General features: G+C 44.2%; 1 protein-coding gene across 2 annotated transcripts in view; it reads right to left on the bottom strand.

Annotated features, from left to right (window-relative positions):
- Positions 1–25371, bottom strand: part of MAPK14 (mitogen-activated protein kinase 14) — a 95654-nt gene extending 70283 nt beyond the window's left edge. Inside the window, exon 1 of one of the 2 annotated variants that reach the window (XM_030221731.1) lies at positions 24652–25371. In XM_030221731.1, the coding sequence (XP_030077591.1) occupies positions 24652–24767 (116 nt within the window). In that variant the 5' untranslated portion in view covers positions 24768–25371. The remainder of the gene's footprint in view (positions 1–24651) is intronic. The other variant, XM_030221730.1, reaches the window with a different exon arrangement.
- Between the last annotated feature and the right edge of the window lie 255 nt (positions 25372–25626).

Below are 25626 nucleotides of genomic sequence, written 5' to 3' on the forward strand. Positions count from 1 at the left end.
GCAGGGAAAGGGCGAACCTATGTGCCTTTAAAGTGGGCTCCACTTAGCCACAACATCCCTGCTACAACTGGCAAAATCTTCAAGGAGTTGAACAAGCTGCGTCCAACCCTGCTGGGAGATAGAGAAATACTGAGAGGCAGATGGAGCTAGCCGTCCTAGCGGCACTATGGTTTTCAGTGTTCTCTATCTCCCTCTGCTGGTAGGTGGGCACAACCCATTCGTAATGGATTCATCTGCTGCTGATGACAAGGAATGGTATTATGACCACACTGTATTATATCTTAGTTATTTCCATTTCAATCCTATTACTAGGATTCAATTTGCTGTTTCCAAGTTTACCTTTATTGTATTTATATTTGGTCATTATACTATTGTTATGCTGTTAACAAAATTGTAAGTTTTATGTTAAACTGTTATCTGCTGTACACCGCCTTGGGTGAATCTCTTCATAAAGGCGATTAATAAACCCCAATAAATAAATAAATGTTTGCATGTCGGAACAAAAATGGAAGTGTCAGAATACTTCTGTTTGTGCACAAATATTAGCCTTGCAAAAGGTTTATGTGCAAGAAATGCTTGCGAGGCTCGTACTTGTGCAGAACAGCCGCTGCTCATATGTGCAGGTACTTTTGTTTTCTTTAGACATGTGCCTAAGATGCTGTCCTTAGCATTGAACCTTTGTGTGCAAGTGTCAGACAAGCATCTCCCAATTAGTGTGCAAGTTTTGCATGCCAAACATTTGCAGAGAATTAGCTTTCTGAATGGAGCGGTTTTAAACTTGTGGTAGAAGCTGCCTGTGGCTCTATTGATTTGCTTTGTCCATGAACCCCTAAATCACAGTTGCTGTGGTACATACTGGAATAGGTCTTGGAGATTTTCAGGAAAAAAACAAACATGCGATGCGGACTGAATATTTATCATGCAACCTTTTCTTGCATGAACTATTAAGACTTCCAAGAAGCAGCACATAAAGGAGTTAAGAATGCACACATCTCTCCCAAGTACAAATATTAAGATTTATAAATTACTTGTCAAGCCGAGCAGTTATACATACATCAAAACTATTTAAAACTTGCACAATGTTATTAATTTTCAAAGCTGGTATTTTTATTCCCTGATTTCTGTTGAGGAAAACAAAAGGCTGCACCAGTAGTATGGGTATACCATGTTTTATGTTCTGAAATATTCTGCATATGCTGACATCCCTTCTCTGTGCACTTGACAGTCAGAAGTCTAGATACAGAGGAATTATCTATTAACTTCCGTTTCAAATTAAACAAGGACAAAACAGTGTCTCATCCTCTCGTCCATCCACACTCCAGTAACTGACACGGTGCTCCCAGTATTGGGCTCTGTCCTTCCGATTGCCACAAGCCTGCGGCTTTTAGGAGTGCAACTGGACACACACCTCCAGCTGGTCAATCATGTGCACTTGGTCACCAAAAAAATGTTTCACGCCATGTGGAGGCTTCGGCGTATCAGATACTTCCTTCCTAGAGATTTGTTTCACACACTTGTCCACTGGCTTGTCCTCTCCCACTTGGACTATTGCAGCGGAATTTACGCGGGCTGCCAGGCCTCTCTGTTGAAAAAATTCCAAACAGTTCAGAACACTGCTGCGAGACTCATCCTGAGAGAGCAACGCTTTGCACATGCCGAACCCTTACGGTTCAAATTACACTGGCTGCCTGTTCAGGAGCGCATTCATTGCCTTTACACTCTGCTCCTTGACCCATAAAATTATCTATGGGTTTGCCCCGGAGTATATGCACCCCTTGATCGACCTCCCGCCCAGGAATGCCAACCCTCCTGCTCGTTCCTTCCTCCACCTTCACTTCCCAAACTGTAAGGGTGTCAAGTACAAGAGGATCTTCGCCTCGTCTTTCCGCTATTGGAGTCCTAAGCACTGGAATTCTCTCCCGCAACACCTTAAAACTCAAGCGGACCACGCCCTCTTCAAGAAGTTGTTGAAGACCTACTTCTTTGCCAAGACCTACTCCTCACTTTATACCGCTGCTTGATGCACCCTCCCTAGCTCCTACCCTGCTAGTTCACCCTGTTAGATGCTTCTCCCCCTGCATACTCCTTGTATATTCTTCTAAGTTTTCCTATTCTGTATTTTATTTAAATGTTTGTAAGCCACATTGTGCCTGCATGAGTGGGAAAATGTGGGATATAAGTGAACAATAAATAAATAAATAAATAATCTATTAAAACTATGAATGAAGTCCCCATGCACAACAGTGTGCCAGAGAATCTCTCTCCAGTAGCTTCTCCTTCTACCCAAAATTGTTCAGTTCTCAGGAAAACTATCAAACATGGTTCAAATTTTCTTACTAGGCTCCAACTTGATTATTACTATTTATTTATTGCATTTGTATTCCACATTTTCCCACCTCTTTGCAGGCTCAAAGTGGCTTACAATACATCATGAATAGTGGAGATAGGCCAGTTTAGACATTTGGCATTACAGGAGGATTTTGGGTTACATGATAATGATAAAGCATAGTAGCGATATAACAAGATAAACATTATAAGACAGTTCTAGGTGCATGTGGGGAATTTCACTTGTCTTGATCTTTGTTATATGTCTTGTTGAAGAGATGGGTCTTCAATAGTCTTCAATAGGAAAATGCTATGTTTTGCCCCATCCTTGGCTACCTTTAAATCTAGACTGAAAGCCCACCTCTTTAACATTGCTTTTGACTCGTAACCACTTGTAACCACTTGCCTCCACCTACCCTCCTCACCTTCTTCCTGTACACATTAATTGATTTGATTTGCTTACTTTATTTCTTGTCTATTAGATTGTAAGCTTTTTGAGCAGGGACTGTCTTTCTTCTATGTTTGTGCAGCGCTGCGTACGCATTGTAGCGCTATAGAAATGCTAAGTAGTAGTAGTAGTAGTTTGCGGAAGCTGGCTAGTTCGTAGATCGTTTTTAGGTTGCGCGGCAGCGCGTTCCAGAATTTTGTGCTCATATAGGAAAAGGTTGATGCGTGCATTAGTTTGTATTTTAAGCCTTTGCAGTTGGGGAAATGAAGATTAAGAAATGTGTGAGATGATTTTTTGGCATTTCTGGGTGGTAAGTCTATCAGGTTTGACATGTAGACTGGAGCATCGCCATGGATGATACTACTACTACTATTCATTTCTATAGCGCAAGGCATACGCAGCGCTGTACACCATACACCATACACAAAAAGACAGTCCCTGCTCAAAGAGCTTACAATCTAGATAAAACAGGTAGACAGAACAATAAGGATAAGGGAATAAAGAGGTGAGGCTAAAAGGACAGGGCAAGTGAGTAGTGGTTAGGAGTCAAAAGCAGTGGTAAAGAGGTGGGCTTTAAGTTTGGACTTGAAAACGGCCAAAGACAGAGCTAGACATACAGGCATAATTGCTTCAAGTTTTATTATTTAAACTTGTAAACTTACAAAACATCCTTTAAAAAAAACAACCCTACTGCACATGGTAATTTTTCCTCCTCATTTCTTACTCCTCCTCTCTTCTTTGCTCTTTTTCCTTCTATTCTGCACGATTGGTGTGCTGTCCTATTGATATTGTAGTTCCTTTCTTTTTTTGTTTATATTTAGTCTGTACACCGCTCTGCTCACTAATTAGAGCAGTATAATAAGTTCAATAAAACTATAAACAACCCAACTTTAACAATCTCATGGAAGCATGCACATAATTATCAGGAGAACCTGAAAAGTAAGTGTCTAATGTATTTTCAGCCCTCATCCTACATCGTTTTCTTTGCTCACACATTTTGTTCAACCCACTCACCTCAGCAAAAAATACATTTTACCCTCTCTTACATTCCCTCCCACAGGCAATATGTGATAAGGCAGAATAATAACTGGGTGGAAAATGAGCAACAACACTGAACAGGATCTGCTAGCTAATCTTCATACCAGTGCTATAGTATTTGGATTAAGCAACACTCCCAGCCTGCAAAAAATAGATTTTAGAACCCACTATTTGTTACCATTTTTTGCTTTTGTTAACCATTATTCTTCTTCAAAACAATTTGAGTATCAACAGTATTCACCATTTCAAGAAACCTAGGCACATTCAAAATGGGTGAAAACTTGATTACTGAATTGATTTTTAAGATATAGCCTTAAGAATCTACGAATAGCCATACTGTATCAGACCAATGGCCCATCTAGCCAAGTATCCTGTTTCCAACCGTGGCCAATCCAGGTCACAAATACCTGACAGAAACCCAAACAGCAGCAAGATTCCATGCTACCAATCCTACAACAAGCAGTGGCCTCCCCCATGTCCATCTCAACAACAGACTATGTACTTTTCCTTAAGGAACTTGTCCAAACCTTTTTTAAACCCATATACACTAACTGCTGTTACCACATCCTCTGGCCACAAGTTCCAGCGCTTAACTATTCATTGAGTGAAAAAGTCTTTCCATGTAACTACATTAACTGTCCATTACTTTTTGAAAGAATGTTAAAAAAATTGATTCACTTCTACTCATTGTACTACACCACTCAGGATTTTGTAGATCCCTTCAGGGGGCACAAGTGAAAACCTATAGAAGGTGCCAGAGATGCCCACAGCAACTTCATCAATAACTAACTCTTGACAAGGGTATGCTGCAGGCAGGGACACTGACCCATATTTTCAAATAATCCACTTTGTTCTGGTCAATTTCCATAGGTATATGAAAGCACACTGCACCGACTTACACAACCTCCGTGAACTCTCAACAAATCAGAGCACACACAGGATTCTTATCAAGTCACTTATATTGCACAATTTTAAAGTGATCGAAAGAGAGGGAGAGTGAATAAAGTTCAGCAGCCTCTGACTCAGCTATCAGGAAAAGGGACAGGGTGTGTTGCTTCATTTCCCCCCACACAAGCTTCAAAACGTTCCATAAAGATGCAGAACTTACTTCCTTTTTAAATAAGAGATCAAAACAAACTGTTTTCTTGTATATGTGCAACCCTCAAAAACTGGTACACATAACATGAACCAAAGACTTTGTAACCGAAGTCCTGATCAGATACTTGGGGAGACTAAAGTGGAGCCAAGTGAGGCAAGTTTAAATCCTAAGAGTGGAGGGCAAACAGCTGTGTCAGCACAGTAAAGGGACAGTGGGGGCACTTGGAAACCAGCAGGGAAAGACTCTTTCACTCTGCTGCTCTGGTGCAGCTGCACCAGCTGACTCCCTCCCCACCCCCATACCTCTATTACTGATGATTTAAAAAAAAAAAAAATATATATATATATATATATACATATACACACACACACACACAGACAAACACACAATGAACACATTCAAGGGAATTATGTGCCAAAAATAAATCTAAATAATCCATAACAATATTATACAACATATTAACCAACTTTGGTATCAGTTTTCTTACAATTCTTTTCTTCCTTCTTTTCTATTTTGATGAATTGTAACTGTTTAGTCTTTTTTTTAATACAAGATTTAAAGTGCTTAGTTTTTCCTCAAAAAAAGATGTATGAAATATAAAGCAAAGTAACTCACTTGTACCAAATGCTATCCAAGGACTGTAAGACAAATTATCACATGTGGGTGACGTCACAGACAGAGAGAGCCCCAGTGTGGTGGAAGGATATGTGGTAATATGTGCCCTGCTGTCCTCAAAGAACATATGCTACAGGTAACTTCATTTTCACAGAGGACAAGCAAGACAAACATTACCACATGTAGGGATCCCTAATTACCAGGCTCACCAAAATCAAGAAACAATGGTTAATAGGGACTTGCAACAGGCAAGGCCAACCAGAAACCAATTAAACTGAAAAGTAACAAAAACCTGTTTTGCAGGTACAGCCTGGAACAGAATAGAATGGGCCTAGGAGGGTGGAGTTGGATTCTAGACCCCAAACAAAGTCTGCAGAACTGTCTGACTGAACTAGCTGTCACATTGGAAATCCTGCTCAAGGAAGTAGTGAGATGTGAATGTTTGGATGGAAAACAATGTCACAGTTCTGCAAATCTTCTCAATGTAGGTTGATCTCAAGTGGGTTACCAACACAGCCACCATAGCTCTGACATTATGAGCTGCAACATAACCCTTCAGAGCAGTGGTGTAAGCCAGACAGCCAGTTTTGGGTGGGCCTTAGCCCAAAGTGGGCGGGCACAAAATTTTCTGTGCTCCACCCTACCTCCACCTCAAAATATAAATACTTTAGCTAATGAGGATCCTGTGGCCAGAACTTTCTTTTACCAAGCTTGGCAGGCAGCAGCAATGACCCTAAGCCACTGATGCCAGCACCCCACACATGCTTAGCTGTCGATGGCTCAAGGATGCTGTTGCCAGACCTTGGTAGAAGGGAGTTATGGCCGCCTTTGGAGGAGGCCCTTAGCTGAAGATGTCTGGGAATCCTCACCAGCTATACAGCAAGAGTTAGGACTTGTGTTAGACCTGCTTGGGCCCAGGTCAGAAAATAAAGGAGGGCTCCCCTCCCCGATTCCCTCTCCTCTTTGCCTCCCCTCCAATTTCCCACCTGCCATTACTATCACACCAACAGACCCTCACCAAATACAGAACAAGGGATCACAAATTAGAAATAAAAATATTTAGACAAAAATTGAAAAGGAACCCCAAGAAGTTAAACATAGCATTACTATAACACTGGAGACATAAAACAGAGATGCATTTCCTTTTCTACAGAACATAATACAAAGACATTTGCTATGCACATTTCCAAAAGCTAACATATTCCATTTAAAACATTCAAAATAAAATGCTTTGTTTCTACCTTTGTTGTCTGGACATTTTATTTTTCCATCTTGCTTCTTCCAATTTCTCTTTTCTGCTTTCCTCTCTGTTGTCTGCTAATTCTTCTTCAAGTGGCTGCAGTCCATTTGTCTTTTCTCCTCTCTCCTGTCTGTTCCCTCACTATTCTTGCCTCTGACATATTGATCATTCCTTTTTAGCTCTTTTCTGCCTCTCTCTCTCTCACCCTTCTTCGTCTCCTTTTTACTTTTCAACTACCTATCAAATTTCCATCTTCTTCTTTCACCCACTAGCTCTCCCATTCCCCATCTTACTCCTCCCCATCTCTACTTTCTCTTTTATCTTTAATCTACTTCCCATTACCATATTTCTACCCACTGTAATCACTATCTCTCATTCATTTCCTTGCCACCCCCTCCTCCCCATCTTGGCCTCTCCCACAGGGTTCCACCATTCCCACTGTCTTCCTCCCTCCACCCTTCTAACCAGCATCTGATCCCCTCCCCACCCCACCCTGGTAGCCTTATATTTTCCTGCCCCTTCTCTCTTCATTCCTGTCCTCTCCCCCATGGCCCAGCATTTCCCCCCCTCACCACCTACTGTGTACCTCTCCCTCCCTCTCATCCACCCCCATGTCTATCTCCCCCCTCTCATTCCCACTGTCCACCATCTCTCTCTCCCTCTCCTTTGTGTTCTGGGTCCATCATCTCACTCCCCTTCCCATACAGCATCTCTACCTTCCTCCCCTCTACCATCATGTCCAACATTTCTCTCTCTCTCTCTCTTCCTTGTGTTCTAGTCCAACAAAACAACTTGGGAGTAGTTCTCTGAACCTATCCTACGATGAAACGTTTTGTAAGGTGGATCAGCTACTAGGCCTGAAGCTGACTCTGCATACTGAAGTGACCACCACCAAAAACAAAACCTTCCAGGTCAGGAACCTCAGGTGACAAATGTCAAGCAGCTCAAAAGGAGCTTTCATAACCTGGGTGAGGATAACACTGAGGTCCCATGACAGTGTTGGAGGTTTGATGGGGGGCTTCGTCAAAAGCAAACCTCTCATAAATCAAACAACTAAAGGCTGAACAAGGATGGGGTTACCTTCCACACAGTGATGGTAAGTGCCAATTGCACCAAGGTGAACTCTTACAGAGTTGGTTTTCAGGCCAGACTCAAAAAGGTGTAGAAGGTTTTTAAGCAGTCTTTGCACAGGGCAGGAAAAAGAGTCCAAGGCCTTGCCCACCCACTAGACAGCAAACATCTAACACTTAAAACTATACAACCTCTTAAGAGTCTTTTCTGCAAGTGAGCAGCAGGATCAGTGCAAACTTGTGCAGTTGAAGGAATGTGAGTTTAGCCTCTTAACATCCAAGCTGCGGGGGCCAGGGATTGGAGTGCAGAAGAGACCCCTCGTTCTGAGTGATAAGGGTCAGAAAACACTCCAGTTTCCACAGATTTTCAGAGGATAAACGCCAGAAGTAGAGGGAACCCTATCTGCCTCATTCAGTAAGGCACAATGAGGATCATGGTCCCCCAGGGTCTTGCTTGAATTTCAGCAAAGGCTTCTCCCACCAGAGATATGGGAAGATACACATACAGATGGTCATTCCCCTAATTGAGGACAAAGGCATCCAACACTAGCCTGCCATGTGATTTCAGTCTGGAGCAGAACTGAGGGACTGTTGTTGAGATAAATGGCAAGACCACCCACTGAGGGAGTATGCCACACTCTGAAGATCTCCCAGGCAACGCCCATGTTAAGAGACCACTCACAAGGTTGCATCATCCTGCTTTGCGAGTCCACCAGACTGCTGTCCTTGCTGGCTAAGTATGCGGCCCTGAGTATCATGCTGTGGAAGGAAGCCTACTGCCATATCCTGACAAGAGGCACGAGTCTGTGCATCCCTGCTTGCTTACATAGTACATTGCAACCTGATTGTCTGCTTGTATGAGGATAATTTGGTGCAGCAGCCCATCTCAAAGTTTTTAGGAGAACTGCAAATAGCTCATAGCTCCAGAAGAATGATATGGAGCCATGTTTCCTGGGTAGACCAGTGTCCTTGGGTGTGAAACCCATCCATATGAGCCCCACAGTCGAGGATGGCCGTATCTGTCCTCAGTGTCTTGTTAGGAGGAGGAAGAGAAATTTGGAATGGAAATCCCAGGATCAAATTGTTCTTAAATGTACACCCACAACAGCAACTCCATGAGTTGCAGAGTAACAAGAGATGGCATCTACTAAGTTTCCCCTTGGCCTGGGACCACTGTGAAGCTAGTGTTCACGGGGTCTCTCTCAAATGGAGGCAAACCACGACAATGCAATGCACAGTAGAGGCCATGTGGTCTGACAACTTCATCATCTGCAGAGTTGAGACTTGCTGGCTCTGCTGAATCTGGTGCTTGATGTCGACCATGGCATCTGCCCTGGCCTCTGGCAGGTAGGCAAGCCTTAACCATGTCTAGCAGGGCTCCAATGAATTCCCATCACTGAATGGGGAGAGGATAGGATTTTGGGTAACTCCAGCACCCGAATAGTTCTCCGCATTGATTCAGCACCTTCCATTGATATGCTCTATACCAGCCTGTAATCCAAGTAAGGAAATATATGTACTCCCAGTCTGCATAACGATGCTGCAGCTACTGCAAGGCATTTTATGAAAGAGAATGAGACTTGTATATCACCTTTCTGTGGTTACAATCAAAGCTATTTACATATTATATACAGATACTTATTTTGTACCTGGGGCAATGGAGGCTTAAGTGACCTGCCCAGAGTCACAAGGAGTTGCAGTGGGACTTGAACCCTGTTCACCAGGATCAAAGCCCACTCACTAACCACTAGGCTGCTCCTGGAAGCGAATGTGAGGCCAAAAGGCAGGGCACGGTACTGGAAATGGTGTTTTTCCTACTCAAAATCCAAGATATTACTTATGACTGGGATGTATCTGCATGTGGATGTAAGCATCCTTTAAGTCCAGAGAGCATAGCCAGTCATTTGCCTGGATCATAGGAAGCAGGGCCCCTAGGGAAACTATCCTTAACTTATCTCTGACCAAATATTTGCGCCCCCCCCCCCCCCAATATTTTTCTGCGTGAGAAGTACTTGGAATAGAACCCCTTCCCTTCTTCCCTTGGTGGAATGGGCTTGACCATATAGGCCTGTAAAATAGAAGGGAGTTCTTCTGTGAGCACACCATGGAGCCAAGAACTGAACTTTTGAGGCTCTCGGTGGGCAATTTGGAGGGAGTTCCCGCCAATGAAGATCATACCCCCTTTCCCCCAGATTTTGAGAAACCACCAGTTACAAAGGGCCATATTTCTTTTTAAAAAAAAATCAGCATCTCAAACACTGGTAGGTTATCCAGGACAGTCACTTTTACTTAGAGCTAATCAAAAGTACATACTGCAGCAGGACATGTTTATCCATTCCTAACCTAGATGAGGTAATATTTAACCATCTCTCCGTCCTCAAGTGCAATTTTCTTTAAACCAGTAACCTTACTTTCTAACTCTTCCGACTGTCTTACCTATCTATAATGTTACATCTCTGCTTTATCCTTCACTATCAATTATAATGCTCTATTACGTATTGTGTTGACATTGTTAGTATACCATACTTTGTATTGTTATTTGAATATTTTTACCGCTGTAATTGCCTATTGCTCATATTTGCCCGATTCTTACTGTACACCGCCTTGAGTGAATTCCTTAAAAAAGGCGGTAAATAAACCCTAAATAAAATAAAAGCTTGTTCCCTGTTTGACTATGGAACTGGCTGAGTCCACTGGGTCCGCTGCTATCGAGAACGTGAACAAGAATCCTGGAACTGCTGGGTGGTACGAGTAGACGGGGTGAACCCATCCCTTTGAGAGTAGTAGGTTCTCCTTTTACTACAACCCGAACACCTCCAAGCAGTGAAGGCTGAAGAAGAAATGGGCCAAGACACGGACTTTATAGTATCAATACGTTTCTTGATAAGATCGGCCACTTCCTCCACCCTGTCTCCAGGTTGTTTCCTTGGCAGCCCACGAGTTTCTCCTTAACTGCTGGTTCTAGGACTGAAACACGCAATCAGACAAATGTACGCAAGCTAATAACTAACGGTAGAGACTCTGGATTCCACAACAAAAGCATCACAGATGTTCAGGCCATGTGCTTTCGACACCACTTCTGCTTGACTACTAACTGGTGGAGTTCTATGGTCCACACTGGGGGTAGTGTCTGCAAATTCTGACACACTGCACCAAGTTCTTTAAGTGGAGGCTCACAGGTCATGTGATGCCGAGCTAGTGAGCAGGCGTCAGCGAGAACAGTTCTTAGGCCTCAAGGTTAACATCAGCTTCCCACAGTGGCACATTTGTGCATCTATTGGTTGGAGAAGGTGCTCTTGGTCCAGGGGTATTCAAAACTCTGTTTATCAGAGCAGATGTCTTCAAAAATACCTCAGAAGTATTACAATCATGCGAAGACTGGTGAGTCCAAGATGGCTGAGGAAGCAGAAGGAGGGCATGGGACCCGTAAATTGCGTTGGAGGTCAAACCAGCTGGTCCCCGCCACAGAAATGCAACTCCTGGAGATTTCTGCTAAGATGGGTTCAGTGGATGCCCGCATGAAGCAACTCCAGAATGATTCTGTACATTACCAACAATGTCTTTTGGATGTGGAGGACCAATGTCAGCAGCAGGAGACTGTACAGCTGTGTCTACAAAGTAAGCTAGACAAGCTAGAAGAAAAATTGGACAACTTGGAAAACCATTCTAGGTGGTGTAATCTTTGACTTGTGGGCTTACATGAGTTGATTAAAGACTCAGCAGGCCCCCTGAGAATTGTGAAATCTGATAAAACACCCGAGGACTGTCATTTTTTAAAGTCTCAGCTATGCATGTAAACAGATACCAATGGCTATGCTCTAGGCTGATCAACTATTATATGAAAATATTAAGATCTTTTGTTTTCAAGATTTCTCAGGGCCAGTTGCGACTCGCCACAATTACTTTGTGCCAGCTTGTTCTTTGTTACACCAAAAAAAGTGGCACCTACATTAATGTATATGGCTAAAATTCAGGTACAGTTTAATGGCAAATATTTTCACTCAGGCTACAGAGGCCTTACACTTTGCAGAACAGCTGTCAGAGCACAATGGAAATCACCAACGTCACTCAGGGACTGAGTTCTGTTCCTGCAGTGCGATTCTTCTACACCGGGACACTCTTTGAAGGGTTTTAGCTTTCTGGAAATAAACTTACTTGTTGGATTTTTCTTCAGAGTGCCCAACCGCATTTTGCAAACTTCTTCTTTACTTTGTCAGCTCGATTATGGAGCTTCTTGACTTGGGGGGGGTGGGGAGGGGGTGCCTTTTCATATCCTATAGCAACTCCTTCATTGGTAGCTAGCTGATGGTTTCTGAGTCCCTTAACTTGTGTGGACTACTTCAGAGTCACAGTGGCTGCTCTGACTCCCATATACTTTAGTTTCTGGGACTCTGGAGATCTTCCTTTTGTTTGACATCTTGAGGATTTCAATCGTTTTGGCTAGATACTAGTATTAAGTTTCTACACTTTTTTTTCACCCCTGTTCTGGTCTAGCTTCATCAGGTTCCAGTCTTCCTTCTTTGCATTATAATGGGACTGTCTTAAAATGTTTCTGCTTTGCTGCATTCTTGCTTATAATGTATTTGTTACATTTGTAGCCCACATTTTCCCACCTATTTGTAGGCTCAATGTGGCTTGCATAGTGCCGGAGAGCTGTTTGCAGACTCCGGAGTAAACAAATACAAGGTGATGTTGTGGAAGGATAAGGTTCATGTTATAGGACCACATAAAGGAATCGTTCAACAGAAGAATTGCGTGATGGCCATTACGAACTTTAGTGTTGTTATGTCTCAGAGATCAGGCGTTTATGTTGGGTCGGTAGGGTATGCCCTTTTAAACAGGTGGATCTTAAGTGATTTTCTGAAGTGGTCGTATGTGGTTTTCAAGTCTTTTGGTAGTGCGTTCCACAGTTTTGTGCTGATGTATGAAAAGCTGGATGCGTAAGTTGATTTGTATTTGAGTCCTTTGCAGCTTGGGTAATGGAGATTTAGGTACTTTCGTGTTGATTCGGATGTGTTTCTTGTTGGGAGGTCGATCAAGTCTGTCAGGTGCTTCACCGTAGATAATTTTGTGAACCATACTGCAGATTTTGAAGATAATGCGTTATTTGAATGGGAGCCAGTGTAGCTTATCGCGGAGGGGTTTTGCGCTTTCAAATCTTGTTTTTCTGAAGATGAGTCTTGCTGCCGTGTTTTGAGTGGTCTGAAGTTTCTTTAGGGTTTGCTCTTTGCATCCCGCATAAATTCCATTGCAATAGTCTGCATGGCTTAGTACCATCAATTGTATCAGGTTGCAAAATGTTTCCCTCGGGAAGAATTGTTTCACACGTTTGAGTTTCCACATTGAATAGAACATTTTCTTTGTTGTGAATTTTGACTGGCTCTCTAGTGTTGTTATGTTGCGGTCCAATGTAACGCCTAGGTTTTCAGGCTGTCTGAGACAGGGAGGATGTGGTCTGGGGTGTTGATAGTTGTGGGATTGTCCATGGTGTGTTGGGATGAAAGGATGAGACAATGAGTTTTTTTCTTTGTTGAGTTTTAGTTGAAATGCATTTGCCCAAGAGTCCATGGTATTCAAGCCGATCTTGATTTCATTAGCGATTTCTGTCAGTGTAGATCTGTAAGGAATGTATATAGTGACATTGACTGCACAGGTGAAAGGGTTAAGGCCTTGGTTGGATAAGGTCTTGGCAAGTGGGGTCATCATTAGGTTGAAGAGGATCGGCGATAGCGGTGATCCTTGTGGTACTCCGCAGTCTGCTTTCCACGGTGGTGATATGTTTGTTTTTGACTTTACTTGATATGTTCTTGTGGATAGGAAGCCCTTGATCCAGGTGAGTATGTTCCCAGCAATCCCAAATTTGTTGAGTAATCTTATTAATGTTATGGTTTACCATGTCGAATTGGAGGAGGAGGATGTTGTTGCCTATTGCTTATTTCCTGCTTGAATTTGGCTAGGAGAGTGAGTAGTACTGTTTCTGTGCTGTGTAACGGGCGAAAACCAGACTGTGATTCATGTAGTATTGAGAATTTGTTTATATAGGCTGTTAGTTCTTTGGCTACCATGCTTTCCATCAGTTTGACTGACAACGGGATGAATGCTACTGGTCGGTAGTTGGTGATTTCATTTGCTTTTTTCGTGGTGTCTTTTCGTATCGGGGTGAGTAGAATATTGCCCTTTTCCTTCGGGAAGAGACCTTGCTGAAGCATGTAGTTTAGGTGGGATGTGAGATCTGCTATGTAGCAGTCAGGGGCAGATTTCAGTAGGTAGTTGGGGCAGGTGTCTAGTTTACAGTGAGTGTTGGCAAACCTCCTGAGCACCAGTGCTACAGTATCGACAGTAAGGAGGGAAAAGTTTAGCAGGTGCGGTTAGCCGGGTGTTCTCCAATGGTTGGGTCCAGCTCGTTTAGGAAGTTTTCGATGTTGGTGTTGCCTTGGGGTAGTGTGTTGCGTAGGTTTACAATTTATTTCACTGAAGTACTTAGCAAGTTTGTCTGCAGATGGGGTGTCTGTGTTCGATGCAGTAACCAAGTTGGTATCTAGGAGTTTATTCACGAGTTGGTATAGTTTCTTAGTGTCCCTGTAATCTGTTCCTATTTTAGTTTTGTAGTATGTTCTTTTTGTTTGTCTTACTGCGTATTTGTATTTTCTTTGTGATTGTTTCCATGTGTTGAGAAAGTGTTCATCTTTTGTTTTTTTCCATGCTCGTTCGAGTTGCCTAGATTGTGTTTTTAGGTTTTTCAGTTCATCGTTGAACCATGGTATCTAGCTGTGCTTGCGTGATGTTCTTGTTCGTAAGGGTGCTATTTCATCTAGTATGCATATATCTTTTATCATCTGTGACAATATTCTGCTTCAGTTGGAATCTGCAATCCACGGGGAGCTGTGGCTAGGCCGAAAGGCAAGGCCCGAAACTGGAAACGTCCCAACACCGCAAACCAGAGAAACCGCTGATGCGGGGGCCAGATAGGAATGTGCAAATATGCTTCTTTTAGGTCCAGAGACGTGAGAAAGTCTCCTGGCTGTACCGCTGCAATGACGGAGTGCAGGGTTTCCGTGCGAAAGTGTCATACTCTGAGGGCCTCGTTGACTCTTCGTAAGTTGAGGATCGGTCTGAAAGACCCGCCTTTTCGAGGCACGACAAAATTAATGGAATAGGGGCCGCAGCCGCGTTCGGCGGGAGGCACCGGGATCACCACTCCGAGGTGCAGCAAGACTTGTAAGGTCTCCTCTACTGCCGCCCGTTTTATGGCAGTGCCGTATCGGGACTCCACAAACACGTCTCTCACCAGGGCACCGAATTCTAGTCAGTAACTTTCTCTGATCAGGTCCAGGACCCACTGATCCGAGGTAATCCTCCTACTACAGGAATCGAAGAGTGGACCGGCGTCCCATCATTGTGGAGGACGCCCCTGAACTCCTGGCCTTGAACCGGCCCTGCGGAACGTTTGTCCGAGCGAAAGGAGTTCCTCTGCTGAAAACGGGCACGGTGAGAAAACCCAGCAGAGCGCCCCGGGCGATACCTGCGAGCTTCACGGAAGCGAGATCTGGAAGAGGAGGGAAACACAGGACCCTTGGAAGAAGGCCTCGGCCTATCTTCAGATAACCGCTGGGGCTTAGAGTCCCCCAGGTCTTTCACAATCTTCTCCAATTCCTCTCCAAAATAGCAGGAGGCCCCGAAAGGGTAACCTCACCAGCCTTTGCTTAGAGGCCATGTCAGCCGCCCAATGCCGCAGCCAAAGAAGGCGGCAGGCAAAAACTGCCACAGACATCTGTTTAGCTGAAGCTCTGACCAGATCATAAAGTGCATCAGCCAAAAATGACAGGGCCAACTCCATCCGCGGCGCCACCTCAGAGAGGGACCCCGCACCATCTGTGGGCTGCTCCACCACCTGTTGTAACCAGGAAAGACATGCCCAGGCTGCATAGGAACTGCAAATAGACACCCTTAAGGCAAGGCCCAAAATTTCAAAGGACCGCTTCAGCGTGGATTCCAGCCGCCGGTCCTGCATGTCTTTCAAAGCGACCCCTCCCTCTACTGGGAGAGTGGTCTTTTTAGTCACTGCCGTGACCAACGCATCCACTTTAGGCATCCCCAAAGGGGCCAAGTGCTCCTCACTCAAAGGGTAAAGCTGACCCATAGCCCTGGCCACTTTCAAAGGCCCATCGGGGTCAGACCATTGAGCTGAAATAAGCTCTTGGATGGAGTCATGCACAGGAAAGGCCCGAGTAGGCTTTTTAGTACTCGCAATCCTAAGATTAACAGAGGAGGCCTCGCCTTCAGCAGGATCATCAATCGAGAGGGCCTGCAAGGCGTCCGCAATGAGAGCTGGCAGCTTGTCGCAGTGGAAAATCCGAACCGCACTGGGATCATCCGAATCCAGTGGCAAACAGGCACCCTCATCTGGATCATCCGCATGAGGGCCTGCCAGATCCCTCAGAGTCCCCACAGCCTGACCACGGGGGGGGGGGGGGGGGGGGGGGGAGGTTTGGGGGGGGAGGGGGGGAAGGATATGCACCACTTTCAGACGGAGAATTTACCTTGCTATGTTTAGCGTGTTTCCAACGCTTGGGGGAGGAAAGAACATCTGCAGCCATCCCCGGGGCATCAACACCTGGAGGGAACCCAGGATGCAACGCAGTGTCAGACACCTGCGGCAGAGCTCTTTTCAGCATGAAGGCTTTATGCATTAAAAGCACAAACTCAGGGGAGAAAAACTCACCCTGACCCTCCACCTCCGAATTATGATAAACGGATGTTGGAGCTCCTCTGGCAGCCTCTAAACGAGGCGTCCCCCTACACTCAGACTCCTTCGCAATCGCGAGGGTCGAGACATGCGGCGCTTCCAAAATGGTGCCCGCTGCCAGATCCCTCGAGCGGGAAGAATCATCGCTCGGCATGCTTGTACTAGCGAGAGCGTCTAAGGAGCACATTTTGCACAGCTCCGCTGCTGATCTGCGCTTACCACAACGGGAGCAGCACTTAACTCCCTCAGCAGCCATTGCCCGACTGGACGAAAATATAGCAATAAAATGGCAGTTTCGCACCAAAACTTACCCCATTCGGAATGGCGTCCACAGGACCTCCCCCGAGGAACTGGGCACTACTCTCACCTCAGAAGACCGAGTCAACGAGCTCTGGTCAAGCTGCACAGAACCAGAATCTCTGGAAAAAGCCTCAGAACAGCCACGCAGTAAAAGCGCACTCTTTTTTTTTACGCTGTGAGGAAAGTTGGAGGTAGGCAGCAACAGAGGGACTCCAGGAGGACAGGGGAATGGGTAAGGCAGGGAAAGGGTGAACCTATATGCCTTTAAAGTGGGCACCACCAGCCACAACACCCCTGCTCAACTGCACTGGCAAAGCACAGGAGCCACCCCAGGCAAAAATCCAGGAGCTGATCAAGCTACGTCCATACCTGCTGGGAGATAAAGAAATATTGAAGGCAGTTGGGGCTAGCCGTCCAAGGGTCACTGTGGTTTTTCAGTGTTCTCTATCTTCACCTGCTGGTAGGTGGATAAAACCCATCAGTTAATTAATTCATCTGCTGCTGATGACAAGGAATATTTCTTTTTATACTTTAATAAAATGATTTAAATATAAAATCATAACTTTTCGAGGCTTCTAGAGATGGGATCAGACAGAGCTCGCAGGGACAGGAACAAAATTTGTCCCCATGTCATTCTCTAGGACAGAGCTCATGGGGACAAGGACAAACTTTGTCCCTCATCCCCATGTCATTCTCTAATGCAGATGACAATGTTTTGATTTTTTGGAAAAGCCAAGCAAAAGTGCTGGCAAAACTTGCAAGGGGGTTCCTGTGCATTCCTGCTACCAGGATATCTTCCGAAAGGCCATTTTCTATTGTGAGGAAGACTGTGGAAGACAGGAGAGCTAGACTGAATCCTGAGATTGTTGATGAATTATGATTTTTTAATCTGTGGATGAACAACAGTTTTTCATAGGGTATTTTTCTCCCCTGCTAAGGCATACAGAGCTGGCTGTAATTTGTACCCCTGGACATTTTAACAGGGAGGATTAGGGTTCCTTGGGGTACTAGGTCAGCTATTGTTGGGGCTGGAAAGGTAGAGGGTAGCAGAGAGAGAGAGGTTTATTATAGCTGCTCATTGTTATTCTTGTTTTCTATTTTTGATTTATAAACAGTTGGCCAGAATATTGTTCCTTTTTATACTTTAATAAAAAGATTTAAATATAAAATAAGTGTTCGAGGTTGTGCAGATGAGGACAGAGCCAACAGGGACAAATTTTGTCCCTGTGTCATTCTCTAGTGACAAGAACTCCTCCTCTTAAAGGAACAGTGCTGTTAAGTATAGATCCCAAAGTTTCAGAATGTACAAAGGATACCTTTATATTGCAGCAAAGAAAATGACTGTGTACATATAGAACTTTGCATTTTTTCATTACTTTCTCATTTCACCTGTACCACACCAAACACAGTTGTATGGCAGAGCCCTTTCATAGATCTTCCATCTCAAAGTCACCTTGCCTTAGCTCATAATCACAAACACAGCATGAGTGGCTTGCATGATGCTGTGATTTTCTCAAGCACAGAATAGAAAGAATCCCATACCACACACTATATTTATTTATTTTTATTTGTTACATTTGTATCCCACATTTTCCCACCTATTTGCAGGCTCAATGTGGCTTACATAGTACCGTAAAGGCGTTCGCCAAGTCTGGTAGAGGAACAAATACAGGGTGATGTTGTGGTCAAATAAGGTAGGTTTGTTTCAGGCACATTAGGGTCAAGGATAGGGAAGGTTATATAGAGGGGCATAATCAAACGTCACCGGCGATCTATTTTGGTGGTGGCGCAACAGCTGGCCGGAACCGTATTTTCGAAAAAGATGGCGGCCATCTTTTTTTTTTTGATAATACGGTTTAGCCCAGCCAAATGCCAGAGTTCGCCGGGTTTGAGATCGCTGGTTTTGTTTTTCAGCGATAATGGAAAAAAATGCCGGCCATCTCAAACCCGGCGAAATCCAAGGCATTTGGTCATGGGAGGAGCCGGCATTTGTAGTGCACTGGTCCCCCTGACATGCCAGGTCACCAACCGGGAACCCTAGGGGGCACTTCTAAAAATGTTTAAAAAATACACAAATAGCTTCCAGGTGCATAGCTCCCTTACCTTGGGTGCTGAGCCCCCCAAATCCCCCCCAATCCCACTCCACACAACTCTACACCATTACCATAGCCCTTATGGGTGAAGGGGGGCACCTACATGTGGGTACAGTGGGTTTTGGTGGGAGGGGGGGTGGAGGGCTCAACTGCACCACAATTGTAACAGGTGGGGGGGGGGGGGTGGACCTGGGTCTGCCTGCCTGACGTGCACTGCACCCATTAAAAACTGCTCCAGGGACTTGAATACTGCTGTCAGGGAGCTGGGTATGACATTTGAGGCTGGCATAAAGGCTGGCAAGAAAGTGTTTTATTTTAATTTTTTTTTAGTGTGGGAGGGGGTTGGTGACCACTGGGGGAGTATGGGGAGGTCATCCCCCATTCCCTCTGGTGGTCATCTGGTCAACTGGGGCACCTTTTTGAGGCTTGGTCGTGAAAATTAAAGGACCAAGTAAACCCGGCGAAATACTGATTAATACCTCTTTTTTTTCCCATTATCCGCAAAAGCCGGCCTTCTGGTAGCCACACCCATGTCCCGCCTTCGCTTTGCCGCCGACACGCCCCCTTGAACTTTCGCTGGTGCGGCGACGGGAAAGCAGTGATGGTGTCAAAAACGCCGCTTTCGATTATACTGATTTTGCCGCTTTTGCGAGATCGCCGGCCATCTCCCGATTTATGTCGGAAGATCGCTGGCGATCACTTTCGAAAATAAGCCTGATAGTGTCCAATAAGATCTTTGGTTTTGCTGTGTTGCAGAGTTCAGGCCTTTATGTTGGGTCGGTAAGATATGCCTTTTTGAACAGGTTGGTTTTTAGTGATTTCCTGAAGTTTAGATGGTCGTAGATTGTCTTCACAGCTTTTGGCAGTGCGTTTCATAATTGTGTGCTTATATAGGAAAAGCTGGATGCATAGATTGCTTTGTATTTGAGTCCTTTGCAGTTTGGGTAATGGAGGTTTAGGTATGTTTGTGATGATCCGGTTCTGTTCCTGGTTGGTAGATCTATAAGGTCTGTCATGTATCCTGGGACTTCGCCGTACACAATCCTGTGGATCAGGGTGCAGATTTTGAAGGTGATATGTTCTTTGATTGGTAGCCAGTGCAGTTTTTCTTGGAGGGATTTGGCACTTTCGAATCGTAATTTACCGAATATCAGCCTGGCTGCTGTGTTTTGGGCGGTCTGGAGTTTCTTTGCGAGTTCTTTACATCCTGCATAGATTCCATTGCAGTAGTCTGCATGGCTTAGTACCATTGACTGTATTAGGTTATGGAATATTTACCGCGGGAAGAAAGGTTTTACGCATTTAAGTTTCCACATTGAGTGGAACATTTTCTTTATAGTGGAGTTTACTTGGCTCTCAAGAGTAAGATTGCGGTCAATTGTAACGCCGAGTATTTTTAGACTATCTGAAATAGGGAGGGTGTGGCCTAGGGTGTTTATGGTTGTGGGTTTGTAATTATTGTGTTGGGATGAGAGGATGAGGCAGTGCATTTTTTCAGTGTTCAGTTGAAATGAATTTGCCCATGAGTCCATGGTGTTCAGGCCGAGCTTGATTTCACTAGTGATTTCTGTCAGATCGTGTCTGAAGGGGATGTAAATTGTGACATCGTCTGCATAGATGACTGGGTTGAGGCCTTGATTGGATAAGGACTTGGCCAGTGGGATCATCATTATGTTGAAGAGTATTGGTGATCCTTGAGGTACTCCGCAGTCTGCTTTCCACGGTGGTGATATGTTTGTATTTGATTTTACTTGGAATGTTCTGGTGGTTAGAGAACCCTTGATCCAGCTAAGTATATTTCCACCAATCCCGAAGTGGTCTAGGAGTCGTAGTAGTATATTGTGGTTTACCATGTTGAATGCGCTCGACATATCAAACTGAAGGAGAAGTATGCTTTTACCTGTGGCTATTTCATGCTTGAATTTGGCCAGGAGAATGACTAGTACAGTTTCAGTACTATGAAGGGGGCGGAATCCTGATTGTGATTCATGTAGAATTGAGAACTTGTTCATGTAGTCAGTAAGCTGTTTGGTCATCGGGCTCTCCATCAGTTTGACTATTAGTGGGATAGATGCAACTGGGCGGTAGCTGGTGATATCGTTCGTTTTTTTCTTTGTGTCTTTTGGAATTGGGGTGAGTAGGATGTTGCCATGTTCCTCAGGGAAGAGACCTTGTTGGAGCATGTAGTTTAGGTAGGATGTGCGGTCTTCTATGAAGCGATCGGGGGCAGATTTGCGTAGATGGCTGGGGCAGATGTCCAGTTTGCAGTGGGTATTGGAGAATCTATGAGTCACTTGGGTAACTGATTCAGCGGTGAGGAGAGCAAATTTTGACCAGATACGATCTGCTGGGCATTCTCCCAAGGTTGAGTCCAGTCCATTGATGAAAGTTTCGATGTCGGCTTTGTGCTGAGGAAGTGTGTTGCGTAATTTTATTATTTTTCCATTGAAGTATTTAGCAAGTTTGTCTGCAGATGGGATGTCTGTGTTGGTTGTGGTGATTGGAGTGGTGTGTAGTAGCTTGTTTACGAGTTGAAATAGTTTCTTCAGGTCTTTGTAATCAGGTCCTATTTTAGTTCTGTAATAAGACCTTTTGGTCTGTCTTATTGCATATTTGTATTTTCTTTGTATTTGTTTCCATGCATTGAGTGTGTGTTCATCTTTTATTTTTTTCCATGCTTGTTCGAGTTTCCTGGTTTGTGTTTTGAGTTTTTTTAATTAGTCATTGAACCATGGGATCGAGTTTTGTCTTCTTGTTATTCTTGTTAAGGCTGCTATTTCGTCTAGTACGCTTCTGCATCTTTTGTCCCAGTCAGAGAGGCAGTGTATCCGGTCATGCTTTCCATTCATTGTCATATATCTGTTGCCAGAATACTTTTGGGTCTATTTGGCCTCTTGTGCTGTAGGTTGTATGTTCTTGTGTACGGTATAATCCCTTCTTCCACCAGTTTAGGGATAGGTTTAGTTTGTAGTGATCGGTCCAAGGTGTATCTGACCATTTTATATCTGTTATTAGTATGTTTTGGTCTGTGGACAGTTTGTGTGAGAAGAGGTCCAGTGTATGCCCTTTAATGTGGGTAGTTTGCATATGAAAATTGCAACAGCTCAAAGTATTCAATGAATAGCTAAAAATTTTAATTAAGTATCTAAAAATCAGGAAAGTCACTAACCTGGGCATTTATGCTAATTTTCTAGGAATTACAAATAATGACAATCAACTTGATGCCACAAGACTAAACCACCTGCAATAAAATGTACAGTCCAATAATGGCATTTTCCCTTTTAGAAAAGTGGCTCCTTTTCATTAGTTATGCATCTACTTCCTTGTAAACATGACTAAATGTTGCTTTTAACTAATGCACGTTTGCAAGGTTCATTCTGACTTGCACAGAAACCCTAATGTGCACATCCAAACTCAATATGTCAATTAACAGTGAACTTGTATTCTCAACCATCTGTTTAGGGCACACCCAGGCTGTGAGGAGACACTGCATGCAAACCTCTCATGCATATGCATTGTAGATATTCCAAAAACCTGACTGGCAGAGTGTGACCCCCCCCCCCCCCCCAAAGGACTTGTTTGAAAAATACTGAATATACTAACAGACCAATAAATTAATAGCCAATCTTCGGAACTTCAAAAGATAAGCTTTACACTCATGCACAACAGCATAACCAGTAAGCAGACAAAAATGCATCTGTTCAGCAAGATGCTATTCAATCTAACAGATTACAATTTCTTAACTGAAAAGAAATAGATGCTCAAGTTGATACAGAACATTAAAAAAAAATCTCAATCTGTGATTACCCAAACTATCCTCCACTGTACATTTCTCTCATGAATATTCATTGTGGATATCATGAAAACTTCACTACATGTTCTCCAGAAGAAGGCTTGGAAAGCATTGATCCAAACCAACCACAATTCTGAAACAATCAGTTCTATGAAGAATCGTTAAATCAATCCATCCAAACGTATGACTAATGCTGAACAACCAGATTTTCCTCAGATCGTTTCAGTCTCCCAAATAGCACAATGTCATCACAAGGAAGACTATTGGTAAACAACTCACTTTATAAATTAACATCAGATGAGAGTCAAGAAAACTGGCCAAATTCAGAGAGTCTGTCAGATAGAAACTATATGCAGGGACCAAAATATATTTAGAACATTAGGCACCAGTCCAAGATTAAGAGCCATGGAAATTGCTTTCTTCATTCCTTATTTTATGAACACTTTTTTCTGGCTTTTAATCCCCTTACATTGCTTTTGTTTATATACATATATACAAAAATAATTAGAGAAGTGAAATTCAATACCAAAAAAATGGAAAAAAAAACCCCTAGTTCACTAAAACGGTGTCACTACTATTCTTAAATGTCATGTATAAAGCAGAAGGAAAAGCCTCAGAAGTTTGAAACGGCACTGTTTCAATGCTCACACTTGCTTATAAACATAAAAACTTCCTGCTTATATTAAATGTGAACTATTTTATAAACACACACATACACAAAACGTTTGCAGTTTAATTTTCCGGCTCCAAGTGGTCAACATGATGTTGCCATATCTAGGACAACAAAGCTTATTTAGTGGAGAAGACAGGGAGGCTTAATTCTGCAATGGTTTGGAATCTAGGGAAGAGCTATGGAAAGTCTTCCAAATTCAACCGAAAAACAGAAAAAGTTGATAACGATGGCCAGTGTAGACTGCACAGCTTTACTTGTGGTGCAATGTCAGAGATCCTACTAGGATCATCCTAGTTTAAATACGACTTCGATTTTCTTTCAAAAAGTAGGAACGTTGCTGCTTATCCCGGATTCTTTCATTCTGTTATTGCATTGTCTCATCACCTCTCCTTGAAGGTCATTTAATTGGCAGGTGAAGGGGGGGGGGGGGGTATTTAGTGGGGAAGACAGGGAGGCTTAATTCTGCAATGGTTTGGAATCTAGGGAAGAGCTATGGAAAGTCTTCCAAATTCAACCGAAAAACAGAAAAAGTTGATAACGATGGCCAGTGTAGACTGCACAGCTTTACTTGTGGTGCAATGTCAAGAGATCCTACTAGGATCATCCTAGTTTATATACGACTTCGATTTTCTTTCAAAAGTAGGAACGTTGCTGCTTATCCCGGATTCTTTCATTCTGTTATTGCATTGTTGTCTCATCACCTCTCCTTGAAGGTCATTTAATTGGCAGGTGAAAGGGGGGGGGGGGTCCAGTGATGGTGGGTTAAAACAGCCTCTATCTAATTTTTGCTGCAAACGGTTTGTACATTACATATACATTCTATTCGCTAAGTTATACATATTCCGTCCTTAAGCCTCACACGACTCTTGATTACCCTGCACCATTTTGGTTGCCTCTCTCCGGGCCACTTTCTGCATGTATCAAGCAAGGTTTCATCGAGGACACCTAACTACAGTTCCTCGAAGGGCCGTCATTTTTCAGGCAAAAAGTGTTAAGAACCACATGTAGAGTAATATCATTCAAGTACTGTCCGTTTCCTAATTGAAAGCTCTACCCAACCCCAGACTTGGACCTCATTGCATCCTTCAAGAGATCAAACCGACTCGCAAGCTTTCATAGCGAGCATGCACAGGCTGCGGGCAGGGGGTGAGCGTCACCCGCACCCTCGCTTCAGGCATCAAATGAGAAACCAGGAGGGGATTTTTACTCACCAGACAGAGCCGTAGGCCCCCGAACCCACAGGAGACAAGCTCTGGTACCTCTGCGGCACCTCCCAGATCGTCTTGCTTAGGTCCTGGCGATAAAACGTCGGCCTATCTTGCGACATCTTCCTCGAATGACCGGCGATGCCACTGCCTGACACCCCTTTGCCCCGTCCCCAGGGTTTTCACCAAGGCCGGAGGTGAGTGACCGAAACCAGGAAGAAAACAGTCCCCGTACCTGGGGGTTACGTACGTGCACGCAAAAGGAAAAAAAAAACCCTCTCCAAATCCCTGCACGCGACCGGGCTCCTCGCGCTTTCCACAGAGCGAGGACCCTTTGCGCGCGAGGACAGCTGCGGCGGTGGTGGTGGTGTCTCGCGCCCTGAAAGTTCCGTTGGGTCTTGTCCTCGCGCGCTATCGACTAGCGCCGCCGCTCCCCTCGCACGGAGAACACAACCCGCAGAACGGACTCCGCAAAAACCCCGAGGGAGACAGAGCGAAAAAGAAAAAAAACAAACACACAAGCGCAGCCACAAGTAGGCAAATCGAAACAGAGGTAATAATAACAGCAGCTTTGCCCAAACACTATCACTTCTACTCAACTAACTCTCTTCAAGCAGGGCCAACAAGAGCTGAACGCGACTGACAAGCAGGTGACGTCACGCCGCCGTCCTTCACTCTCGAAGGAACAGCTCAGACAGTTGTCTCGCGAGATCTTCTGCTATCGCTTTTCTTTCTCCTCAGCAGCGAATTTGAAGGTGTGTAGAAAGGAGGTTATTAAATGGCCTTTGGAATGTACGAGCGTCTTTCTTCTCGTGGTCAAGCAGTATCGGGCGTTAGTGCTTCTGCAGAGCTCCACTAGTATGATCTGCAGAATTCTTGCATTGCAGGTGGAATTGCCTTCAAAAGCTGAAAGCGTTTGGATAAGTTACTGCAGGGAAAAGAGACTTTGACCTCAGTCTAAGGAGTGACAGCCCTTGCATT

Source organism: Microcaecilia unicolor, chromosome 12 (assembly GCF_901765095.1).
Source record: "Microcaecilia unicolor chromosome 12, aMicUni1.1, whole genome shotgun sequence".
Lineage (NCBI taxonomy): Eukaryota > Metazoa > Chordata > Amphibia > Gymnophiona > Siphonopidae > Microcaecilia > Microcaecilia unicolor.